Source organism: Choloepus didactylus, chromosome 1 (assembly GCF_015220235.1).
Source record: "Choloepus didactylus isolate mChoDid1 chromosome 1, mChoDid1.pri, whole genome shotgun sequence".
Classification (NCBI taxonomy): domain Eukaryota; kingdom Metazoa; phylum Chordata; class Mammalia; order Pilosa; family Megalonychidae; genus Choloepus; species Choloepus didactylus.
In genome coordinates, this window is record NC_051307.1 from 245,973,934 (window position 1) to 245,998,301 (window position 24,368).

Consider the following 24,368-nt stretch of genomic DNA (forward strand, 5'->3'; position numbering starts at 1 on the left):
GGTTACTGTCTGATATGGAGAGATGGACAATACCTAAAAGGAAGGATATGGTACACTGGGAGATGCTAAGGGATCTGAGATCACCGCAGATGGCCTCACTGAGCAGGTGAAACTGCAGCAAAGGGCTTCAAGGAAGCAAAAGCCAGTGCAAAGGCCCTGAGGGAGCAGCCCTGAGTTACCTGGAGGAGTGAGGGAGGATGGGTGACATATAAGCCTGAATGGTTGCAGACTGCGACGGGCCTTGGGGGTCATAATGAGGAATCTGAGCTTGATTTGCACGAGACAGGAGTCATTACCAGCTCCTGAGCAGAGGAGGGATTCGGTCTGACTTAAGGTTTACCAGGATCTCTGGCTGCTATGTTGAGAATAGACCAGGAGGTCAAGGGCAGTGCTCGAGAGGCCAGCTGTTGCAATAACCCAGGTGAGATGCTGGGGCCCCAGAACAGAGTAGTGGGATGGGGAGAAAGGGTCAGATGGGCATATGTTTTAAAGGTGAAGCACGAGAGATTGGAGGTGGGGTATGAAAGCAAGAGAAGGTTCGAAGGTCTGGAGATACTGTGGACTTAGAGAGACACTCTGGGGCGGGAGAGCAGGAACCCAGGATTGAGAACATCTGTATTACTTTATGCATCAAGTAACACAGGTCAAACACTGCTAGTGGGAGAGGAAATGGTGCAGCTGCTTTGAAAAGCTGTCTGGCAGTTCCTCAAAACACTAAATATAGAGTTACCATATGACCCAGCAATTCCACTCCTAGGTCAGATGCCCAAGAGAAATGAAAACACACATCCATGAAAACAACTTAAATGTGGATGTTCACAGCAGCATTATTCCTAATAGTCAAAAAGTGAAAATAACCCAAGTGTCCATCAACTGATGAAAATGGATGAAGAAAATGTGGTCTCTCCATCCAATGGAATATTATTTGGTCATAAAAAGGAATGAAATACTGATAAATGCAACAACAAGGATGAACCTTAAAAATATTATGTAAGTGAAAGAAGCCAGTGACAAAAGACCATGTATTGTGTGTATGAAATGTCCAGAATGGGCAAATCCTATCAGAAAGTAAGCAACTGCCTAGGACTGGGAGGGTAGGGGATGGGAAGATGGAGCAGGGATGGGGAATGATTGGTAACTAGTGCAGGTTGCTTTCTGGGGTGATGAAAATGTTCTTAAATTAGATTGTGGTGTTGGTTGCACGACTCTATGCATATATTAAAAATCATTGATTTGTGTACCTTATTAAGGTGAACCTGATGTTATACAAATTATACATAAATAAATCTGTTTTTAAAAAGGAGTGCATCCTCCCCTAAAAAAAGAAAAGAGAAGAAAGAAACACATGAAAACATAGCTTTTCAAAAAGGGTAACATTACAGAAATGGCTAAAGCTTCTTTGGAAATCCTTCCCTTCTCCCATTCCTGGAAATAACCCCTTCATCATTTTGTGAATCACTCCATTTTTTCCTATGCATTTACATACACGTGTCCTTGTACAAAACATTGTTCTGTGTGGTTTTTTTCTTGTTATAAATTTATATTAATATTGTCCATAATATGCTGCAAATTGCTTTTTTCCCCCTCAAGCTTTTTTGGTGATTTCTCCTGGTTGATATATATGTAGTAAGATTCCGTGCACTCCCTTAATGGCTGTATGGAACATTCTAAAATTCCTTCCTCCTTATCCTACCCATGGACACCAGGTTGTCCCTAATTTTTCTCTCCTTTAAACAATGATGCAGTGAAATCCTTAGGCACATGTGTTTTGTTTTTTTTTTTGAGGTAGAAGCCAAGAAGTGGAATTGATGTAAAAGTTTTTGTCAAAATTGCTATTACTCATATTTTTTTAAAGCTGAGGGAACTGTTGAATGAATGTTTATTTTCCTGAAGGTATTTTTAAGATAAAGCTTCATAATGGCCCGTAAACTTTGCATATCTATGTAGTTTGATACGTATTGTCTCACTTGAAAATCTTGGGTATTGTAACTGGTTTCATACAAAATATCAAATAGTGGAAATTGTACAATTATGATCATGTAATTAAAAGTATTTACCAGAAAAAAATGCTATCATTTATATACTTTAAAAAAAAACAAACTTAAAAAAATTGTGTTCATGTGGTTGGGGAGGAGCAGCTAACACCTTTTTTCCCTGCAGGGGTGTCTCTTGGGCAAAGTCTTCAAGAATGAGTATGAATTTGCCAAATGAACAAAGTGCTGACCCAAGGATGCCTGAGGCAAGGAGACAGATGAACCAGGCTTGGACAAGGAAATGGGGGTGAGTCAAGAAAATAAAGGACTGCTCCATATTTATTGAGCATCTACTGGACTGGATACTTCCAGGAAAGCTCCTATAGAATTAAAAAAAAATTTTTTTTGTGATTACATACATACAACACAAAATTTCCCATTTTTACCACTTTCATGTCTACAATTCAGTGGCACTAATTACATTCACAATATTGTGCTACCATCACCACTATCCATTACCAAAATTTTATGATCAAACCAAACCGAAACTCTGTACCCATTAAGCATTAACTGCCCATTTCCCTATCCCCATCCTGGTCCCTGGTAACCTGTATTCTAGTTTCTGACTCTATGAATTTGCTTCTTATAATTATTTCATATTGGTGAGATCATGCAATATTTGTACTTTTCTGTCTGGATTTTTCACTCAACGTGATGTCTTTGAGGTTCATCCATGTTGTCGCATGGATCAGAACATCATTCCTTTTTACAAGTGAATAATATTCCATTATATGCACATACCACACTTTGTTCATCAGTTCACCAGCTGATGGATACTTAGGTTGCTTCCACCCTTTGGCAATTGGGAATAATGCTGCTATGAACATTGGTGTGCAAATATCTGTTCAAGTCCCTGCTTTCAATCCTTTGGGGTATATACCTAAAAGTGGAATTGCAGGATTATATGATAATTCTATGTTTAACTTTCTGAGGAACCGCCAAACTGTTTCCCACCGTGGCTATACCTATAGAATTACATTGCTTTATCAGATTTCAGGATGACACATTAAAAAATCATGGAATTATACACAATGCAAGATTCAGCCTGTTGTACAGCTGGGGACTATTGGAAAGACCCGGTTGGGAGTCTAGTTCTTCCAAGCCTGCATCTTGCTCTCCCTAGCTGGGAAGTGGTTGGAACAGGAGAACCCTTCCCAGTGCAAGAACAGACGAGTCAACTCTTTGCACCTCTTGTGAAAAAGAAAGGGCAAACCTTCTAGCACACACCCAAGAAGCTGGTTTCTCTTTACCCTTCGAGAAATGTGTTCTAAGGCACCAGAGAAAATGTTGGCCCATCAATATTAGCCTAATCTCAGCGAGGGGATGGGACTCACGTCTCATTGCCAACTCTCCACACCGTAGCATAAAGATGGGGCACCTGGAAACCGCCACTTTCTGGGGAGTCCTATCCCCATCCCACACCCACCCAGGGCTTAGAGAGCAGAGGTTCCTTCTCAGATGGGTTTCTTACCAGCGGGGTGTCCCTAATTCAGTCCATTTGCCTCTCCAAGTCTCAGTTTCCCCTTTTGCTGTCATTACCACGTGGAGCTCTCTGCACCATCCTGTCGTTTAAAATGGGTGTGCAACCGCGTGGGGCGAGAAGTGGCCTTGGGCGCCCAGTAGCTGAATTTTAGTGGGGAGGTGGTCTCTGCATTTACAAGGGTAGGGGACCCCGAGCTTTTGAGGAGAGGAGGTGGAGCAAAGAACAGGCGGAGGACACGCCCCCGCCTTCCTCGCGGGCTTCCTAGTCCCCTCCCATCCGTCGCCCGGGTTTGGAGGCAAAGTCCTCTCGCCGGGAGAGTGGGGCAGAAATGGGGGGACTTGAAAACGGACTGACCCCAGAGCGAGAGGAAAAGAGCAGGCTCTGGGAACGTCCCCGGGAGTGATGAGAGGAGGAAGCGCGCGGGGGTTCCGGGGAGAAGCGAGAAGCCGCAGGAAGACAGTGCAGTGGCGGCATCGTGGGGGCTCCCGGGCCCCCACCCCAGCCCCCTCCGCGCCATCCCGGATAAACACAGACGCCTTGACGGGCCAGCACAGCTGCCGGACGCGGCCCCCGGCGCCGCTCCAACCAGACCGCGGCCGCTAAGCCCCTCCTTTCAAGAAACTCTGAGGCCGCCCCTGGAAGTGGCGGGGCAGAGGGACCAGAGGAGGGACGGAGGAGGGTCATGGAGCCGGGCGGCCCGGGCCCGGAGGTCGGTATGGAAGGCGCGGCGGGCGACCCGTACCGGCGGCCGGCGCGGCGCACGCAGTGGCTGCTGAGCGCCCTCGCGCACCACTACGGGCTGGATCGCGGCGTGGAGAACGAGATCGTGGTGCTGGCCACCGGCCTGGACCAGTACCTGCAGGAGGTCTTCCACCACCTGGACTGCCGCGGCGCCGGCCGCCTGCCCCGCGCAGACTTCCGCGCGCTCTGCGCCGTGCTGGGGTTGCGCGCCGAAGGGACCGCCGCCTCCGGGGAGGCCACGGGAGATGCTGGCGCCGGAGACGCGAACACCCGGGACGCGACCGCCGGAGACGCGTGCGTCGTAGAGGCCACCGACGGGGACGCGGACGCCGAGGAGGAGGCGCGCCTGGCGCTGTGCGGCGAGCCTCCGGAGCTCACCTTCCGCCAGTTCCACGCGCGCTTGTGTGGCTACTTCGGCACCCGCGCGGGTCCCCGGCTGCCCCGCGGCGCGCTTAGCGAGCACATCGAGACGCAGATCCGCCTGCGCCGCCCGCGCCGCCGCCGCCGCCAGCCTCTCAGCCCCGGCCCGGACGGCTGCCCCGACGGCGGCCCCGATGGCGAACGCGTGCAGCGGCTGGAGGAGGAGAACAGCAGCCTGCGCGAGCTGGTGGAGGACCTGCGCGCCGCTCTGCAGAGCAGTGATGCGCGCTGCCTTGCGCTGCAGGTGCGTGCAGGCAGGGGCTGGAGAGGGGGAAATGCGGAGAGCGGTTAGTGACCCCGTGTGGGGGTATGTGAGCAGTGGGCTGGCTGTGAAGTTGAAACTCCGCAGAGCAAGTGGAGAAGCCCACGCACCACAGTCCACTTCAACCCACTTGCACGCTGACGCTGTACCTGTCCTACCCCATTACACCCCATCCCACTGCAGACCCCACCTCTGTTCGTATCACTTGTTCCACCCCCAAACGGACAACCATCCCACACCAGCCCCATCCCCATCTCTGTCTTTTCCCTCTCGCTCAGGAGTTGCACCTTTCCAGGAAACGTGTGTGGTCTCACGTATTCAATTATTCAACAAGCATCTTGAGCCCTCCCGAGTGCCAGGCTTCTGTGAGGTTTCGGAGACAGGTGTGAAGAAGGCCCCATCAGAGCTTCCTGCTTAATGGGGTGGGCAGGCAGTTCAGACACTCAGCAAATATTTATGCGCCCCCTGGGGGTGCCCAGGTGAGAAATTATGTCGCTGACACTTGGTCAGGCAGTCACTGGGGCCAAGTCTGCTCTGGGATATTGACAAGGAAGTGCAATAGAAACCCAACCCCAGCATCTGGGATTCACTCATCACAGTACCTAGCAGTGTGCAGGGGGAGATGCTGGGGGCAGGGGGGCAGACAACTGAAAGGAGTCCACAGGCCGGAAGGAAGCTGATATTGTCTCCAGGCCATGAGGGGGCAGAGAGAATGCTGCGGGGTGCAGGGGGAGTGGCGAGGTTTGTGGAACCGAAAGGGGTCTAGGGTAAGCAAAGGGCTGGCGTTGGTAAAGTACTCTCATGGTGTGGAATCAAGCAACGTAAGGAGGACCTGGAACGTGGACTGAAAACAGCGTCCAGGATCAGTCATTCACCAGGTATTTATTGAGCACCTACTATGTGCGAGGCCTGTTTTAGGCACTGGGGATACAGTGGGAAACAAGGAGGACCAAAGCTCCACCCTCAAGAAGCTGAGAGTCTGGTGCCCGCGATAAATGTGTACTATTCATTGCTAACGTGCTCCCGAGTGCGCGGGAATGGTGGTCGTGGTCGTGGCCGGCGTTATTGTCGCGCATCAGCGCAGTACGCTCACCCCCTGCCCCCTTACTGCCCTGTCCTTGCAGGTCGGCCTCTGGAAGAGCCAGGCCGGCGCCCAAGAGGCGGAGCGCGGCGGGCCCGAGGCAGCGGCGCGTGAGCTGCGGCAGGCACGGGGCGCCCTGGCTGCGGCCGAGGCCCGTGCGGGACGGCTGCGCCGGGGCCAAGCCGAGGTGCGGCGGCGCGCCGAGGAGGCCCGGCAGGCCGTGCTGCGCAGTCTGCGCCGCGTGCGCGAGCTGGAGGCGCTGGCACAGCAGGTGCCCGGCCTGCAGCGCTGGGTGCGGCGCCTGGAGGCGGAGCTGCAGTGCTACAGGTGAGTAGGGAGCGCGGGGGCGTGGTCCCCGGGCCCCCCACCCCCAGGTCAGATCCGGGTCTCCCAAATCTCAGGGGTGCCTTCCTGCCCCAGCCCCTACTCTTTCTTGTGTTCCCGGGTTTCTTTAAGCGTTCATTCATTCACTTTTCGGTTCTTCCATTTCTTGAGTCATTTGTGTACTCCATTGCTTGCTCTCTGTTTATTCAGCCAGCCAGCCAGCCACGCACCCCATCCATCCATCTACCCATTCATCCACAAAGTCCCTGCATTTGATTATTCGTGGATTGCAATTGAATAGATCCATTCTTGTTCTTTGATTTGACCAACACAGTAATAATGATGATAATAGCTAACAATTACTTTCTGTGTCAGGCTCTGAGCTCAGCCTAACTTAATTCTTTTAATCCTCATAGTAACCCTGTGGGATAGATACAGTTGTGTCCCTATTGTACAGATGAGGGTAATTTTCCCTTATGCTAGGAGATAAGCTCCACCAAGGCAGGAACATGGGCTTGGGACCCAGGCTCAGATCCTGGCAGGGCCTCAGACAGGTGTGTGACACTGGGCTAGCCACCAACCCTCTCGAAGCCCCTGTTTTCCTCTTCTGGTTTGAAGAGGAGGTAAGGTCCCACCTGGCACATAGTATGTGCTCGATAAACAAGTGCGTCCTCTCCCTTTCAAATCACAAGGTATAGACACCTTCTGTGACTGAGCGCTATGACTGAATCAGGTGCTGTGCCATGTGCCAAGTGCATGACTGTGAATGAGACAGACAAAAATTCCGCCCCTGAGTAGCCATCAGCTGACGTCGGTGAGATCACTGTGTGAATAGATGGATCACTGGTGGGCTGGATGAGTGCTGCAAAGGAAAGAAACACGAGACCCTCCAGGTGTGACGTTGGGACACCCCCCCCCCATGCTTGCCACAATGTTGCTCAGCCCCTGAAGGAGTGACACTTGAGCTGAGTGTTTGTTTACCCGGCAGGTTGGGCTCAGGGAAGGGAACATGGGAACGGTATGGGCAGCACCATAAGGCAGGAGGGACCTTGCCATGTTCCAGAAACTACAAGGAGGGCATCTGGCTGGAGGGATAAAGCTGAATAGGCAGGCAGAGGCCAGGCCACGCAGGGCCTTGAAGGTGGTAGCAAGAGCTTCTGATTTCTTTCGAGAGCAACGTAAATCCCTGGAAAAGTTTTAAACAAAGGGGCGAAGAGATCAGATTTGCATTTCAGAAAAAAATTACCCTGGCTACAGTTGTGAAGAAGAGATGGATGGGGGAGCCAGGGAGGGGCTGTTGTCATCCTTCCAGCATGAGAGGAAGGGGGTCTGGCCATGACTGGAGGGTGGGGCAGCCGAAGGGGTGGCTTTGAACCTAGATCCTCAGAGGAAGTCCTTGACTTCTGAGGTGCTCACAGCTGGGAGATGAGAAGGCCCAAGGCTGGAGGGAGGCCTCCCGGGGAGGCAGATTCTGGGCCAGCCTCCTGCCACTCCAAATATTTAGACAGTCACTTCCTGTTTGCATAGCTGATTGGCTGAAGAGAGGGCTGGCTGGCTTGGGGCCTGTGTCCAGCCTTGGAACTCTCTCCAAGAGGAGAAATAAAGGGTCTCCTCCTTTTTTGCCTGAAAGTAACATTAAGTCATTTACAGCATGATTGCAAGAGCAGCTACAAACATTGGTGTAGCCCTTGACAATAGAAAAAGTGGATTTGTATCCACTGCGTCATTTAGTCCTCCCAAGAACTGTGCAGGATACTCTATCTCCATTTTATAGATTGTGGAAAGTGAGGCTCTGAGAAGTTGAGCAATGTACTGAAGGCCACACAGCTAGAGAGTGGGAAAGTAAGTCTGCCTGACCCCACAGCCTGTGTTCTTTCTTTGCACTCTACCTTTTTTCTTGCCTCATGGTGGCAAAATGGCTGCTGCACTGCCAGGCCTCATGTCTGCTATTCAGGAATAAGAAGAAGGAAGGGCGATGGGGTAGGACTTTCTCCTAATGAGTGTTTGCCATTGTATTCAGAAAGAGATACCCCTTCTCCACCATGGCACCTACATCTCATGGGTAAGAACTGTCACATGGCTACACCTACCTCAAGGGAGTCTAGGCAGGTTGACACTGCCCCCCCCCAAAAAAAAAATTGGGTTTCTATTAGTAAGGAAGAAGGGGAAACAGATATTTTGGAGGCAATCAGCAGGGTTTGCCTCAAAGGAACACACTGTGAATTAGGAAACAGGACCAGAGAGTGAGTGACACTGTGTGAACATCACACAGTGATTATATGATGGCTTTGTAACTTGTTCCTGTTTCACCATAAAAACATGCCCACTAAACTTTTGCCCAGCCCCAGGAGGCAGACCTCCTCTGCCAACTTTCTACGGTCAGGGATTGTGGTTTTGTGGACTAACTTGACCCGAAGTTCTCTCTGTCTTCTCTGTCTTTGAAAAAAGGAAAGGGGAGGGGAGGGGAGAGAACAGCTGTGGACATTTACTGGGTATCAACTTTGTACAAGGCACAAGACCAGGCCCTTTACCAGTGATAGCTCATATTAGCCTCTAAACCACCCAGAAAGAAAAGTATTGTTATCTGCATTTCACAAATGAGAAATCTGAAGCCAGAGAGGAAGCAACTTGTAGTGTGGCCCGAGTACTGACAACGGTAGGATTTGAACCCCAGTCTGAGTAAGCCCAAAGTTACATACCTGAGGCCGGCTTTGATAATGTGTGCAAGTCCTCCTGGACTCTTCCAACCTAGAAATGTCTACAGGGCTCTTTACACGCTGGAGAGGAGCTGTGGGCTGTGAAGTCGCCTCTACTTTTGCATTTTAAGTGCCAGGAACCCAGATGTCCCCTGAGGGGTGAGCTAAGCCACCTCCCTGCCCTGCAGCTGGACCACTTGGGCCTGCAGTTTGGAGGAATTACTGGGAGGAAGAGGCCCCACACCCCAAAAGCCAGAGCCAGGTCACTCCCTCGTGAAGTGACATCATTTTGGAACATGACCAGGTGTTCTTTAGATGTGTGATGTGTCTTTGGGTAAAAAAAAAAAAAAAAGTACAATGACTGAATTTGTCTGCAGAATGACAGCTTGAAGCCATTCAGTTCAAATGAATGACATGACCCATACTTTTCAGGCATCTTCCAGTTTTCAAAGCGCCTTCACAGAAATCAACTCACTCTGACCCTCTAATAACTCTCTGAGTTTGACATTTATGTCACCATTTTTCAAATGTGGAAAGGGAGACTCAAAGAGAGCAAGTGATTTGATCAACCCATGGCCAGAACTTGACTGAATGGGCACTGAATTGGGTTTCCTAACTCCGAATCAAATGTCCTTTCCCCTTCTCTGCCACTTCCCTAAATTAATTCAATGACTCTATTTGTCATTTCTAGGACTTCTTTTTAGTTCCTTTTCAAACCTACACATTCTTTTTCATCTTGCTCGGTCCTTGTAGTTATAGGTTCTATGCAATCCTTTATCACTTTAAACATTACACACATACTTATTATAAAGCTTCTTTTTGGATGGTTGGGATAGCTAGGCTGCCTCTGGTTTATTACATCTGCTTTCTCATGATGCTGAGTTCCTAGCATGCTGTGTAATTTTTGTCAGTGAGCTCATCTTTGGCAGAATTCTGAATCCTTGAGAATCCCACATGTAACCAGGGTTCTGGAGTTCCCTTCAGAAGTTCCCCACATACCTCCGCTGGCGTCTGATTCTGTACCGATTTTTAAATTAATTTATTTGCTTAGAGTTTCCTAATGCCACACATGGTGGGAATTTGAGTTCCACACATGGATGCAGCATCCCAAGGCCAGTGGGTTGAGTTTTTTCTCGTCTGTCTTCATGGGTGAGACCTCCCCTCAGTGATTCGGAGCCTCCTTCTATTAACTTATCTTGCAAGGTCTTTCGTTCCCACCCCATTTGTGCATAAAACCACATTCCTGACCCCTCCATGGGCGTTTTGTCTCTACCTCCTGTTTTCCCCTCTGCAAGCTGGAAGTCTCCCCTTCATGTTTTTGAAACTTGGCTCTATATTCTTTAAAACAGTTATGTTTTATCCAGCATTTCTACATGTTTGGAGATGGAGGGGGACTTCCCATACACCTCCATCCACCATCTTGACCAGCAATCTAAGAAAATACATACTTGTTTTCGGTTTGCTATTGCTGCCAGAATGCAAAGTACCAGAAGTGGGTTGGCTTTTATAAGGGGGTTTATTTGGTTAAAAATTTACAGTCTTAAGGCCATAAAGAGTCCAAGGTAGGGCATCAACAATAGGGTACCTTCACTGGAGAAAGGCCATTGGCATCCATAAAACCTCTGTTGGCTGGGAAGGCACATGGCTGGCGTCTGCTTGCTCCCAGGTTGTGTTTCAAAATGGGGTTCTCCAAAATGTCAGTGTCAGCTTCCAATGGCCATCTTCAAAATGTGTCTCTCAGCTGCAGCTTCTCTGAAGTCCTTCTGTGTCTGAGCTTTTATAGGGCTCCAATAATTAAATCAAGGCCCAAGCTGAATGGGTGGGGCCACACCTCCAGGGAAACAATCCCATCAACAGGTCACACCCTAATCAAAGGTGTTGCTAGTCACGTCTCCATGGAAACAAATCAGAAGGTTCCAACCTAATCAACTCTAATAAGTCTGCCCCCACAAGATTGCATAAAAGAACATGGTGTTTTGAGAGACATAATACATCCAAACCAGAACAATATTATAAATATTTAAGGGAGAAAAAAGTTCTCAAAGGTTTGGAGATACTCATTTATTCATTCAACAGTATTTTCTAAGCACCTTCCATGGACCAGGCTCTGTGCAGATACTTGTGGGGACACAGAAATGGTATAGACGTGTCCACTGTCTTCAAAGGGTCTCCTTGGCGCGAGGGGAGCTGGTCTTCAACACGTGGTAGAACGCAAATGAGCTACCTGCTAAGGGGCCTCAGGGGAGCTATTGCTCAGAACTGGGTCAGGACTTGCATGGCAGACCCAGGTCAAGTAGAAGTAACCCAGGTGTCAAAAGTGGTCTCCAGGTCTCCTACAGCTAGGAAGAAAAATGTCCCAGGAGTCCCCCTGTCCTAGCATATGTCCTGAAGAGCTGTCCACTCCATCCGAGCTCCTGCCTCCCCCCAGTGGATCTGTCTCACACCACCTCCTCTTGGAAGACAAACTCAGCTCTTTCTTCAAATCCCACAAAACAGCCCATCTCCACAAAATATTTTGAACAGAGTAGACTTCCCCGTTGATTTAGGGTGGTGGTGGGGAGAAGGTACATTGCAGGAATGCAAACAGCTTCAGATGGGATTTTAAGCATCACATTCTTCAAAAGTCATTTAACGCCCCACCAACCAGGGTGATTCACTCACACTTCTCCCAACTAAGACCCAGCCACTCTCTACCTTTCTCTTTTTTCTGCTTTTTCTTTCTTCCTCTCTATCAGCCTGACCAAGTGCCAGAAAGCCTGACTCAAACTGTCTTGGGCAAAAAGACAGACTCTACTGGCTCTTAGAGTTGAAAATGTAGGCATATCCATACATACATGCACACAGTCAATTCTTTTTATGTTCTATGAAGTCATTGTGAATACTGAATTAGCAAATACTGAATCATTGTTCCTATGGGAAATACAAGGTTAAGTTCCTATGAGCCTCTGGTCACATTTCATCAACCAATCAATTCATAACCTGGTTTTCTGTGTGTTTATGATTAAACATGCCTTATTTAACACATATTTTTGATTCATTAACAACGAATTCACAGCCAACAGCGCCATGACTCAGGCCTGAATGAAGCTTACCTAACACGCGTATTTTTTCCAGAAGGCAAATCACAGCCTTCTTGTGCTTAGAACACTAGACAGCACTTCGGTGCTACACTTGGGGACCATTTTAAACAGCGAAAGTACAAAATCAAAAATGCAAAAATCCTGGCACTAAATATACTGTGAACAGGATATTTGTTTGCAGTATGAGAGCTGAAACACGAAGGCAGAGTGCTGTCTTGTTCAGCCTCAGCTGGGAGCTTGTGTGTTGGGCAGCTCAAATTTTTCGCTGCTCTGTGTGTGTCCACGAATGACCATGAAACTGCTTGGAGTATTGACTTTGGAGTTACAAAGAGCAAATTGTAATGAGTTGGTAAATTTTCAAATACACATTTGTAAAGCCACAAATAATGAGGACCAACTGTGTCTGTGCACGTGTGTGTGTATGGATGAGAGATAGATAGATGGATGAGAGAGAGATGATTGATTGATAGATAAACAAATATACATAGATGATGGATGGATGGATGGATGGTTGGATGGATGAATAAATAGATAAATGGATGGATGGGTGGTAGATTGATAAATATACATAGATGATGGATGGATGGATGGATGGATGGATGGATGGATGGATGGCTAGCCAGCTTCAGCTTCACTCTCAGGCAAGTTCTCTCCCCCTGATGGCCCCTGGGTCACCAAACTTATATCCCCAAAGTTCCAAGTTCACTAGAAAAGATACTCTCTCACCTTAGCCATCCACTGAAGCCCTGGAACTGAGTCTCACTGAACCAACTTGGGAAACATGTTCATTTGTGAACCCGTTACAGGGCAGGAAGATTTGATCCTGTCCTTGGCAGAACCTTGGTCACATACCCATCCCTGGATCCACATTCAACCCTGTGGAACCCTGGGGCTGAGAGTGGGTGTCTCCCCCTGGAGCATCAAAGGGGAACATATCCCAGATGCAGGCCTAAGGTCTCTTCTTGTCCCGGGAATAGCCCCATCTATGGCAGCTCGAGGACCTCTGGATAGACAAGACTTAGGAAGGAAACCTGGTCAGACTTGTCTTGAAGTCAGCTTTTCTGGGCTCCTGAATGCTTTGGGGCTGGTTTGGGGGGCTCTACACTGTCACCAAGCTGTACCTGTTCAGGCTTTTCATTACTCACTGAGTGTGAGGGGATGGATGGCTTTCCTAGCCTGGAAGCCCCCCTGAAGAGGGACGATGTCTTAGGTATTTCTTTGGCCAAGCTCCCAGCCAAGGGCTTCGCACACAGTAAGACTGTGCATGAACAAATGAATGAATGAATGAATGAGCATATGAATGATTGAGGTCCTCAAAAATGTCCAATGAAAAGGGCCTGGGCACCTGCAACTTCGGCACGGGACAAGCGTTACTGCTCCAATAGCTTGATCCTGCTTCAAGGGGGCTGGACCCGGAGGGGAGTGGGGGACCCCTCGGAGGAGTCAGCCTTGACCCTGGGGTGGAGTCGCAGCATCTCCTCCTTCTCCTGAGGCCTCTGAGTCTTGGCCATTTGCCTGCCCGGGTCTCCCCCTGCACTGGCACAGCTGGGCCCTCCCGGTGGGATCTCCAGGAGACCGGGGACCAGCACAGCCGGGCAGGGGCTGGTATGCAAGCAGCCAGGAAAGAAGACAGAAACCCAGCTCCATGCTGCTGGAGCTGGGAGGAGCAGCCCGCCTAGCCTGGCTCCAAAGACTTTGTTGTCTTGTCGGGGGAAGATGAAAAGGCCGGGGTGGAGAGCGGGGAGGCGGGAGGACAGCTCACTTGGTCAGCCACCGTGGAGGGGACACAAAGATGAGGCCACTGGAGGGCCACCTCCTTTCTCCCGCCCTATCGTAGCAGCCCCGCCTGACCTGAGGGGGAATGAGGGCGGAGGGGGGAAGGAGGGAGGAAAGCAGATGGGTGGGCGGGGTTGTGAGGGCACGGGAGCACCATCTGGAGCTGAAAGGCATCTGGCTGCGGATTCCATGATCCCCAGAGGCGGGCATGTGGGTGGCCATGGTGGGAACCAGAGCCCCTCTCCCAGGGTCAATACCCACAGCTCACAGAGGGGCAGCGCTGGGTGGGGGCAGCTGGTGGCAGCTGGCTCATGTCCCCACCCGGAGCCCCCGGGGACACAGAGACGGGCCCAGCAGGGTTTGAATCCCAGTTTTTCCACATTTTTGACTGTGAGCCTTGATCCAGTCCCTTCGACTCTGTGAGCCTCAGTTTCCCCATCTGTAAAATGGCAGTGATGATGATGATAACACCTACTGAGTATGAATGTATATAAAGTGCCTGGAATAGTGGTTAACATAGAGTAAATGTGTAATAAATATTAGAAATTGTCATCACCTATTTTGTTCCTTTTTTTCCTGTACCCACCATATAGAATGTGCCCTATAAATAGTGATGGGAGAGTGAGTGAGGCCTTTTTAGCCTTGAAAGTGGAGACAGCAGGACTTGAATTGTCTGCTCAGTTGGGCAGTCAACAGTGACTCCCAGAGAAGCACATTCTCATTCAAATGTACACCGCAGCCTGACTTCCTTGAGGACAGATCCTGCCCTCCACTCCTTTGTCCAACACGCCAAAGGCATACCCTCTCTAGGGTCTCGGGCTTTGTGCCCCTATTAAGAAAAGGGATATTTATTGCACATGTGAACATGTACAATACAAGTGTCCTTCAGAGAAGGAAGCAGGGACCCAGCAAGGGCAGATGATCTGCCCAAGGTCACACAGCAAGTCAGGGGCACGGCCGAGGCTGGACTCAGTCTTCTGAGAGTCCAAGAGTCTAAGATTCTTTCCGTTACTTCCCGCAGATGGAATAAGCTTTGGTTCCCTTGGCTTTGTGGTTAGGGTTATTGGATTGGGGTAAGACTCTGTTTTCAAGTTCCACCTTTTCCAGTTCCAATTCCAAGGCAGGTGAGCGGCCTCAGGTGTGCAGATGAGTTACAGGTGGACCGATAATACTGGTTCTCGCAGCCAGGGCCAGCGACACAGGGCCTGGATGGCCTGGGGTGCCTGGTCCATTTACCATCACAGGCCTCACATTTTCTTTTGTGCCTTGACATGAAAAAGATGGGAGAGCTTTGACTCAACCTGATCACATTTCAGTTTTCTCATCTGGAGAGTAGGGTTTTTATTGCCAACCTCATAGGGTAAGGATTGCATGAGAATTGATGTGAAAAGGACTAAGAATTGTGCCTGGCACATAATGAGCCTCCATAAATACCTTAATCATCAGTTGGTTCTCACCCATAGGGAGCATTCATTCGTTCATTCATCTGCTTTGCAGTCTTTGGTGTGGACTTTAAATCACCCTGCCACCAGCATCTATGGATAAAATCCTAGGGAAGAACATGGATTGGCCAAGTTGGGGTCGATCCCAATTGGCCAGGGCTGGGACACACCCTCCTGCCTGTAGTAGGTGGTATCGGTGCTCTGATTGGCCTGGGGGCGAAACAGTTTCTCAAAGGAAGGCAGGTGCTGTTACGAGGAGACCAAAAAAGGATGCAGATGAGACAGAAACAGCAAATGAACACCTCATGAACTTGCCCTGGGAAGTGAAAATCCAAGAAGTGTAAGGGCTGTAGCGTAGCACTAAACAGAGAATGGGAGAGCAGATGTTTGGGCCTCTGAGCTGGAAGTTTTTATGTAGTGTAGTGGTTTTCCAGAAGGACTGGGAGCATTTGGATGGTTCCCTTCATTTAGGGCAGTCCCATCCAAAGAGATGTTACCACTCTTCTCACATAATAATGTGTTATTTACCCACTAGGAGACATGGGGAAAGACCAATCCAAGGTAGAGTCCCAGCATGTCTCGTAGCTCTGGAGGAGTTGGAGTCAGGAGCCTGACATGGCGTGGTCTCTAGTTGTAGGTGGTACAGATGACTTGTGAAGACACAAATCAGGACAACTCTGGGTGACATGAGGGAGAGGGCACATGGTCTCCAGCTAATTCTGATGGTACAGGCTGGGGGTATAGAGATTCAAGGTGGTCCTGTGTAGGATTCTTATAGCAGAAAAGGGAACTTCTCAGAAATAAATACATGTATGCTTTCTTTGGGGGAGGGCAGAATTCTGTATTACAGGATTTTTCGTAGTTGCTAAAGACCAAAACCAAACTCACACTGGCTTAGGCCAAAAGAAGGGGCAGGGGAGCTCATTTTAATTATCAGCTAAAAAGCCAGTAAGTGTTTGGTTTCAGGCACGGCTGGATCCAGGAGTTCAGGTCATGACATCTGGAACCTCTCTCTTATCTCTGCTTTTCTCTGGTTCTCTCCATCTTCAGACAGTCTTTCCATAAGGTGGCAAGATAGCTGCCATCATCACCAGGGTTAGCTCCCATCTCCCAGCCGCTCCCAACAGAAAGAGTTTCTTTTTCCAAGTAGTTCCAAAGAAAATCCTGATATTACCTCTGATTAGCCTGACATGGGTCACATGCCCATCCCTGAACCAATCACTGTTGCCAGGGCCATGGACTATGCTGATTGGCCAGGCTTGGATCATGTGACTTCTCTGGACCAATCACTGCCGCTCTGATTGGCCAGACCTGGGTCACATGCCCACCCCTGGCCCTACCTGTGTCACGTGGGCTAAGGGAAGGAAAGGGATGGGTTCTTCCACAAACAGTCCCCGCTACACTGGGAGCTCCTTTGGGGAGTTGATGATGCCCTGTCCCCCACTTTCCTGGCCCCCCTACTACACAGCCCAGCAGAACGCCTGGCCCAGGAAAGGCTGGCAATTTCTTCAGTGACTGGGCAGATGCTTGGACTTCCCATTGTCTGCTCTGAATTAGGGGGAATTTCTACCAAGACAGTTGGGGAACCAAGAGAATCCTGGAGTAAGGCACAGGGCAGAAACTTCACTTTGTCTCTTTGCAACTTTCGGTCAGACTTTTCTTGATTGGTCCAAATTTTGTTGAGTGCTCAGAGAGTGCCAGCTATGAACAAGAGGGGCAAATCCCTGCCCTCGCAGAGCTGATGTCTGAGTGGAGAGAAAGACCGTCAATGAATGAACTCATGAACAAATGAACACAGATGAAGGGGAGTGGAAGGAGGCTGCTCTTGCTTCAGCAGTCAGGGGAGGCTTCTCGGAGGAGGTGACGTTTGCATTGAGACCTGAGCGCTGAGACAGAACCAGTGGACCTGTAGGATTTGGAGTGAGGGCAAACCCAGCCAGCGGGAAAAGCAATGCAAAACCGCCGAGAAGGGAACAAGGCTGGCCCACCCACGTACGCCTAGAGAATGATGAGAACACTGGGAATTGCCCAAGATGAGGATGGACCAAGCCAGAGGGGCCTGGGGGGTGGCAGGAAAAGAGCCCTGGATGCCCCGCTCCCCCAGCCAGCCCACCTGAGTCCTGCCAAGCCATTGATCCAAACATCTCAAATCCGCCTGCTTCTCTCCAGCCACACCCAGCACCCAGGCCCAGTCACAGTGTACATCTGGGCCCCCTAACTGATGTCTCTACCTCCACCCTGCATGGTCTTTTCAGATCCCAGATCTTATCCTGTGGCTCCCATGGCCTACCACTGCCCTTAGAATAACCATCAGCCTCTCACTGAGACCTTCTGACCCCTGAGGGGATATGGTCCCTGCCCATTTTCTCCACTCCACCCACTCCCCAGCCAAACTCACCCTCCTCTCCGTTCCTGGAGACCACCGATCCCCTTCCTCCGCAGGCCCTTGGGACATGTGCTTGTCTCGGCTGCCCCCTGTCCCGGCTTCATCCGTATTCAGACTCCAGGACTTGGCTTGAGCATCACTTCTTCAGACAGGCCCCTGGCCCCGGTCGTCAGTCTGCTGTCCTGTTTCTCTCTCACTGCCCCCCGACCTTTTCCATCATTAATTTGTTTTTGTGACTACTTCACTGTGCCCTCTGTCCTCCAGGGGAGTGTAAGCTCCATGAGGCCAGGGGATCATTCTGTTGCTAATTTTAGTGTCTCCAGCACATAGCAGAGTGCCTGGCTCAGTCATTTATCTTTTGGATGAGTTAAAGGACAAAATCACAGGCAAGTATCATGTGTTTAAGGAACATGCTGTATGCAGCCTACTCTCAAGTGTTCAAAAAATAGGTAGACAGATGTAAGGAGATAATAGATAGATAGATAGATAGATAGATAGATATAGAATGATATGGCAATAATGGCAATATGTTCAAATTGGTGGATCTGGGTGTCTGGGGTGAGGATATGTTGGAGTTCTCTGTATAGGTTTTGTATTATTTTTGCAACTGTCCTGTAAGCTTGCAATTATTTCCAAATAAAAAGTTTAGAGGGAAAAAAAAAATAGATCCCAACATCTAAATTGCTGGTCAGTTTATGCTAAAATTGTTAAAAGCCGGTGAGAAATGATCAATATCTTTGATAAACAATGCTAAACACTTATTCTTTTAAAAAATCACAAAAAAGAACAAAATTTGCACTGCAGGCTGGCAGCCCCCACCCTGAAAGTTGGGTCCCCAAGTCTGCTTGGCCACATCCATGTCATGGAGCTCACCTGTTCCTTGCACCTCACTCCAGCTGTGCTCAGTAAAACCTTGGGTCCCCCATGTCAGGTGGGGATCAGAGATGAGGAGGTGTAGGGGGCACTTCCCAGGCCCAGTGGACACCTGAGGACTGTCCCTACACCCCCTCTTCTTCATCTTTATTTTCAGCTCTTTCTCTGCCACCAACACCTCCCCCCCTTCTCGAGCTCTTCTTCCTACTGTTGTTCTCTTGTTTTCGCACGCCAGTCTCTGTTTCCTGTGAGGCTTCACTCAGGAAACGTCAAGCAGCAGAGGAAGCCGTTGTGTGTGAGCTTCCAGGGCCTCCCAGCTGCCTCTCCAGCTCCGGCACGGCGCTTGGGACAGGGGTGGGGGAAGGTTTGGGGAAGCATTCAGCCCCCCCGACAGCCCCGTAGCTTCCTGAAGTTTGAGGATTCGCTGAGTGGCTCGGAGGGTTGAAAGGCGAAAGAAACAAACAGGAGTGACATACATTTCCATTCCAGAAAGAACTAACCCAGGGGGTTGTGATGTTTGTATTTCGAAGAGTCAACTTGGCTAGGCTGCAGTACCAAGTTATTTAATCAAACACTAATCTTGGTGTTGTTGTGAAGGATTTTGCAGAGGTAAAGTCCATGATCAATTGACTTTAAGTAAGGGAGATTATTCTGGATAGTCTGGGTGAGCCTGACCTTATCAGTTGGAAGGCCTTTAAAGCAAGGCTGAGGCTTCTGCCGAAAAAGAGTAGAATGTCCACCTGTGGGCAGCAGCTTTAGCTCATGCTCATGAGTGAGTTCCAGTCTTCCTGTAACCTTCCCTCCCTGTGGATTTCAGACTTGTTTAACCAGCTCCCAGAATTGCATAAGCCAATTCCTTATAATAAATACCTTGAGATATAGACATAGATAAAGATTGATATCCCCTACTGGTTCTGCTTCTCTGGTTGAACTCTGATACAGGAGGAAGGAGTGTAGCATTGACTAAGGAACAGAAACCAGCATTTGTGAATACCTGCAGGGCGAGAAGCACTTGCTAAAGACTTGTGTTCACAGCCTCCTTTAACCCTTGGTCTGTGCTGTGAGAGGTTTATCAGACATAATGTTTTAGGCTGCAACTAACAGCAAACACAACTCAGAATGCCTTAAAGCACAGGACACATGGTCCCACATGAGAAGTTTAGGGGAGAGCAGTTTTGTCTTCAGAGACCCAATTCTCCATCTTACCTCTTTGTCTTCCTCAGTTTATCATCTTGGCCTTCCAACAAGCAGTCCTCATGGTCACAAAATAGCTGCCATAGCCTTGACTATCACTGTCACATCCAGAGACAGGAAAATGACTGTTCCTCTTTGTCCCAGAGATTTCCCCTGACAGAGATCCCCCTCACCTCTCATTGGCCAGAATCACATGACATGTCTGTTCCCAAATCCATCCCTGGCAAAGGGAATGGATCATTGCAATTGGCTTAGACCAGTCAGATCTTTCCTGGAGCATAGGATCACTCAATGCCTGAAGTAGTCACCGAGGTTGTGTTAACAAAGATGACGGGCACGACCACTGGGTGGTTGTATTCATTTTCTATTGCTGGCAAGACAAATGACCACACACTTAGCAGCTTAAAACAACCTCCATTTATTATGTCACAATTGTGTAGGTCCCAAGTCTGGGGGGCTTGACTGGGTTCTCTGCTTGGGCTCACATAAGGTGTGATCAAGGTGTTGGCTGTGATCAAGGTGTTGGCTGGTTGGGATCTTATCTGGAAGCTTTGGGGAAACTCATTCAGATTGTTGGCACAATTCAATCTGGTGGATGTAGGACTGAAAACCACATTTCCTTGCTGGCCGTTGGCTGGGGTCATTCTCCACATTCTGTCTCGCACAATCCCCTCCGTCTTCGAGCCAGCAGTGATTACATGGCATCCTTCTTACAATTCCAATCTTTTTGACTTTGTCTTCTGCTCCCAGCCAAGAAAGTTCTCTGCTTTTAAAGGTGCTCATGTGATTGGATAGGGATCATCTACCTGTTAGGGGTTGAATCGTGTCTCCCCAAATGATATGTTGTTGCTTAACCCCCAGTACCTGTGAACATGGCCTTATTTGGAAGTAGAATCTTTGAAGAGGTAATTTCTTAAGTTAAGTTGAGGTCACCCTGGAGGAGGGTGAGCCCTTCATCTAATATGATGGTGTCCTTATAAGAAGGGGACAGGAGACACAGGCAGACATGGGGGAGAACATCATGTGAAAATGGAGGAGGCAGAGATTGGAGTGATGCATCTACAAGCCAAGGCAATATTGCTGGCAGATACTAGAAGCCAGTAAGAGGCAAGGAAGAATTCTCCTCTATAGATTTCAGAGGGAGCATGGCCCTGCCGACACTTTGATTTTGCACTTTCAGTCCCCAGAACTGTGAGAGAATGAATTTCTGTTGTTTTAAGCCGTCCAGTTTTTGGTACTTTGTTACAGCAGTCCAAGGAAATGTAGACAACACCCATCTTAAGTTTGGCAGAACCATAAAGCAAAACACAATCACTGGAGGGATATCTCCTCTTGGTCACAGGTTCTGGGAATTAGGTGGGGATGCTTGGGGGCTGTTCCTAGAAATTCTGCCCACCCCAGTGGCAACCAGGCACCTGCCATGATGAGACGACATTGTACTGGAATGAAAGGGGAGGTTTGGAAAGGTGAAGCAAGTTGCCAGGGGTGTGTGGTTGCAAGCAACAGAATCGATGGGTGGGATTGGAGAGCCAGACGCGGGTGGCTGTCCTCCCCTACCCCCCTCCACCTTTACCTCTTTTTCTCTTTGCCATTGGATTCTTGAGTCAACCACATGCTCCACAAATTGAATTCCATGTCACCCTGCACCTGGGTGTGAAGATGTGTCATGTCAAGACTGTCATCCATCCCCTCCCCTTAGCAGACTAGCCAAAAATATCAGCCCACCCTCCTGGCTACCCAGATTGATGCACTATCCTGGCCCCTGGTCCCCAGTGACTCTGAGTGGTCTCTCTCCTTCCCAGCCAGATGCTTGGTTTATTTAATAACCTCACTCAGTGCTCTTAGCAAATCCAGAGGTATTGGGGGCATCTCAGGAGTAGAGGGGACACCTCAGTTTACCAGGCTGATTTAACATGTGTTCTGGTTTGCTAAAGCAGCAGGAATGCAAAATACCAGAAATGGACTGGCTTTTACAATGGGGATTTATTAGTTCACAAACTTAACAGTTCTAAGGCCGTGAAAATGTCCTAATTAAGGCATCAGTAGGATGATACCTTCTCTGAAGAAAGGATGCTGGCACTTTTTGTTCCTCTGTCACATGGGAGGGCGCATGGCCAGAGTTTGCTGGACTTCTCCTGGGCTTAGGTTCTGGTTTCCATGTCTTTCTCCAAAATGTCTCTGGGCTTCTGTCTTAGCTTCTCTCTCTCAGTTCCTGTGCATCCTTGCTTGTTTCCCCCAGGGTTTTTCTCTCTAAGCGTCTGGGGATCCTCTCTTGGCTTCTCTGCGGCAGACTCTGGATTTCATCTCTTAGCTTCTCTCCTGGTTCTGGTTTCAATGGGTGTCTCCAAAATATCTCTGGGTATTTTCTCTCTAAGCATCTCTGAGCTCTCTTCAAAATCTCTCTGCCTTTTGTCATCTCAAAGAGGACACTAGTAAAGATGATTAAGACCCACCTTGAATGAGCAGGGTCACATCTTCATGGAAATAATGTAATCAAAGGACCCACCCACAATAGGTCTGCCCCCACAAGATTGGATTAAAGAACATGGTCTTTTACGGGCTACATAGCAGATTCAAACCAGCACAACATATTTGCCCCGCCTGCTCCCCAATTTCCCACCTCTCCAGATGGCGCTGCATTGGACATCCTCATCCACACCCCATGTAGACTGTTGGAGAATTTCCCCGGAATATATACACAGGAGAGGAATTGTTGGGTCACAGAGAAAGCAGATACAGAGTTTGACCAAGTATTGCCAGCTTCTCCCTGGTGTTCTTTGATATGATCAAATTCACCAGATTCTCTTGTGCTTACAATTATTGCTTTTGAATTTTTATTTTGAGATCGTCTTCCACCCTAAGGCACAAAGCTCTATCTTCTGTTTTTGTTTTACCTTTCACTTTGAGGTCTTTAATCCACTTAAAGTCCACCCTTTTAGGTGGTGGAGATGGGGGCCCAACGTTTTCTCCATATGGCAAAGGGTGGATGTCTTCATTCAAATGGGATTTAGAAGCTCAAACAGAACCTTGATCATCCTAATAGTTTGATCACCAGTCAGGTAATTCCTGCAAGGACTTGGGACTATAGCAGGAACTTTGCTCATGAGATATTTGTTTTTTGCACAACAGAATCAAGTTCTAAGTTGAGGTCTTTGCAATATAAGCAAGTGAATTCAATCAGTGGCTTACAAATGAGAATTACAGTTCTGGGCAGAAGGACTATAAGCTATTGATTTAACTTTTGACAGAAGCTTTCCGTCAGGGCTGTCCACTAGAACCTTCTGGAATGATGGAAATGGTCTACATATGTGCTGTCCAATAAGGTAGCCACAAGCTACGTGTGGCTACTGAGCACTTGAGATGTGGCCGTGCACTTCAGGCACTGACTTCTAAGTTCCATGTCATGTTAATTCATTTAAATTTAAATAGCCACATGTAATAGATACCATATTGGACAGTGCAGATTGGATTTAAAAACTGTGGCCATTTGCTGAAATTCAAACTTTTATTATCATTATTATTATTTTAATGAATAGAGGAGGAAGGCTGTGAACAGAGAAGGGAGCTAATATTTGTCAAACAGCTTCTCTCTCTCCCTCATTTAACCCCCACTCACGTCCCATGTTGGCCATTTGAAAGACAGGAAAGCTGAGTCTCAGAAAGGGGAAATGGCTTGATGAGGGGATCCCTTGCAAAAGGACTTCGCTGGAATTAACCGACACAAGCCGGCGAGGCCACGTGGGGAGGCGGCAAGGCTGGTCTCAGCCCAGCAAGATACGAGCAAACGGGGGCTGGCAGCCACCCCTCCCAGAGCCACAGTCATAGTCTGGCTGGCTGATCCAGCAGCCTCCAAATGCACAGGAGTGGGGACCTCGTGGGGGCAGAGCCAGGATGTCCCAGGGTGAGGCTGCCCCTGCCAGTGGGATATGAGGCCGGAGATCGGAGGACTGTGTCAGGGCGAAAGCATCTTCCTGGAGCAGAATCACCCCCAAGCCTGTGTATTGGAAATCTGTGGAGAGGAGGCGTTTGTCTTGACGACTCAGGGGGGCAGTGCTTCTGGAACTCGGGGGTGGGGGCCTGCCAGGGATACAAGTCATCTAGGAAAGTCCTAAACAACCAAGGATCGTTGCCTATCCCACACTACTTCCAGATGTCCTGCCGGGCATTCACACAGCAAAAAGCCTGTTTTTGCTCTAATTTTCTGAAGCTAGACTCTAACTCAGCTTTACATATGAACACAATTTCTTTTGCACCATTTTAATATTTAACAAAGAATTTTCCAAGAGGGCAATGCTGTGTGAGTTGAAGGGACAGTTATATTTTGTTTTGTTTGGGGTTTTCCAAGACTTGTTCATCATTTCAGAGCCACATTATGGACATTGAAAACTCTTCTGGTGTTGAACCCACTGATAAAAAAAAAAAGCCTGTGTCAATTGGTATTTGTCATGCTTGTATTTTGGTGAGCTGGCATATGTATAAATATATTTTCTTAGCCCTTATTGCAGATTTTTAAATATAAGGAAAGGGTGTCAACAACATTCAATTGAATGTTCTTGCTTCTCTTAAAATTCGCACTT

General features: G+C 48.7%; 1 protein-coding gene across 2 annotated transcripts in view; it reads left to right on the forward strand.

The window, feature by feature from the left end:
• Window positions 1–3,824: 3,824 nt before the first annotated feature.
• Window positions 3,825–24,368, forward strand: part of EFCC1 (EF-hand and coiled-coil domain containing 1) — a 43,865-nt gene continuing 23,321 nt past the window's right edge. For both annotated transcript variants that reach the window (XM_037829650.1, XM_037829661.1), the window contains exons 1-2: window positions 3,825–4,921; window positions 6,064–6,347. In XM_037829650.1, the coding sequence (XP_037685578.1) occupies window positions 4,199–4,921; window positions 6,064–6,347 (1,007 nt within the window). In that variant the 5' untranslated portion in view covers window positions 3,825–4,198. The remainder of the gene's footprint in view (window positions 4,922–6,063; window positions 6,348–24,368) is intronic.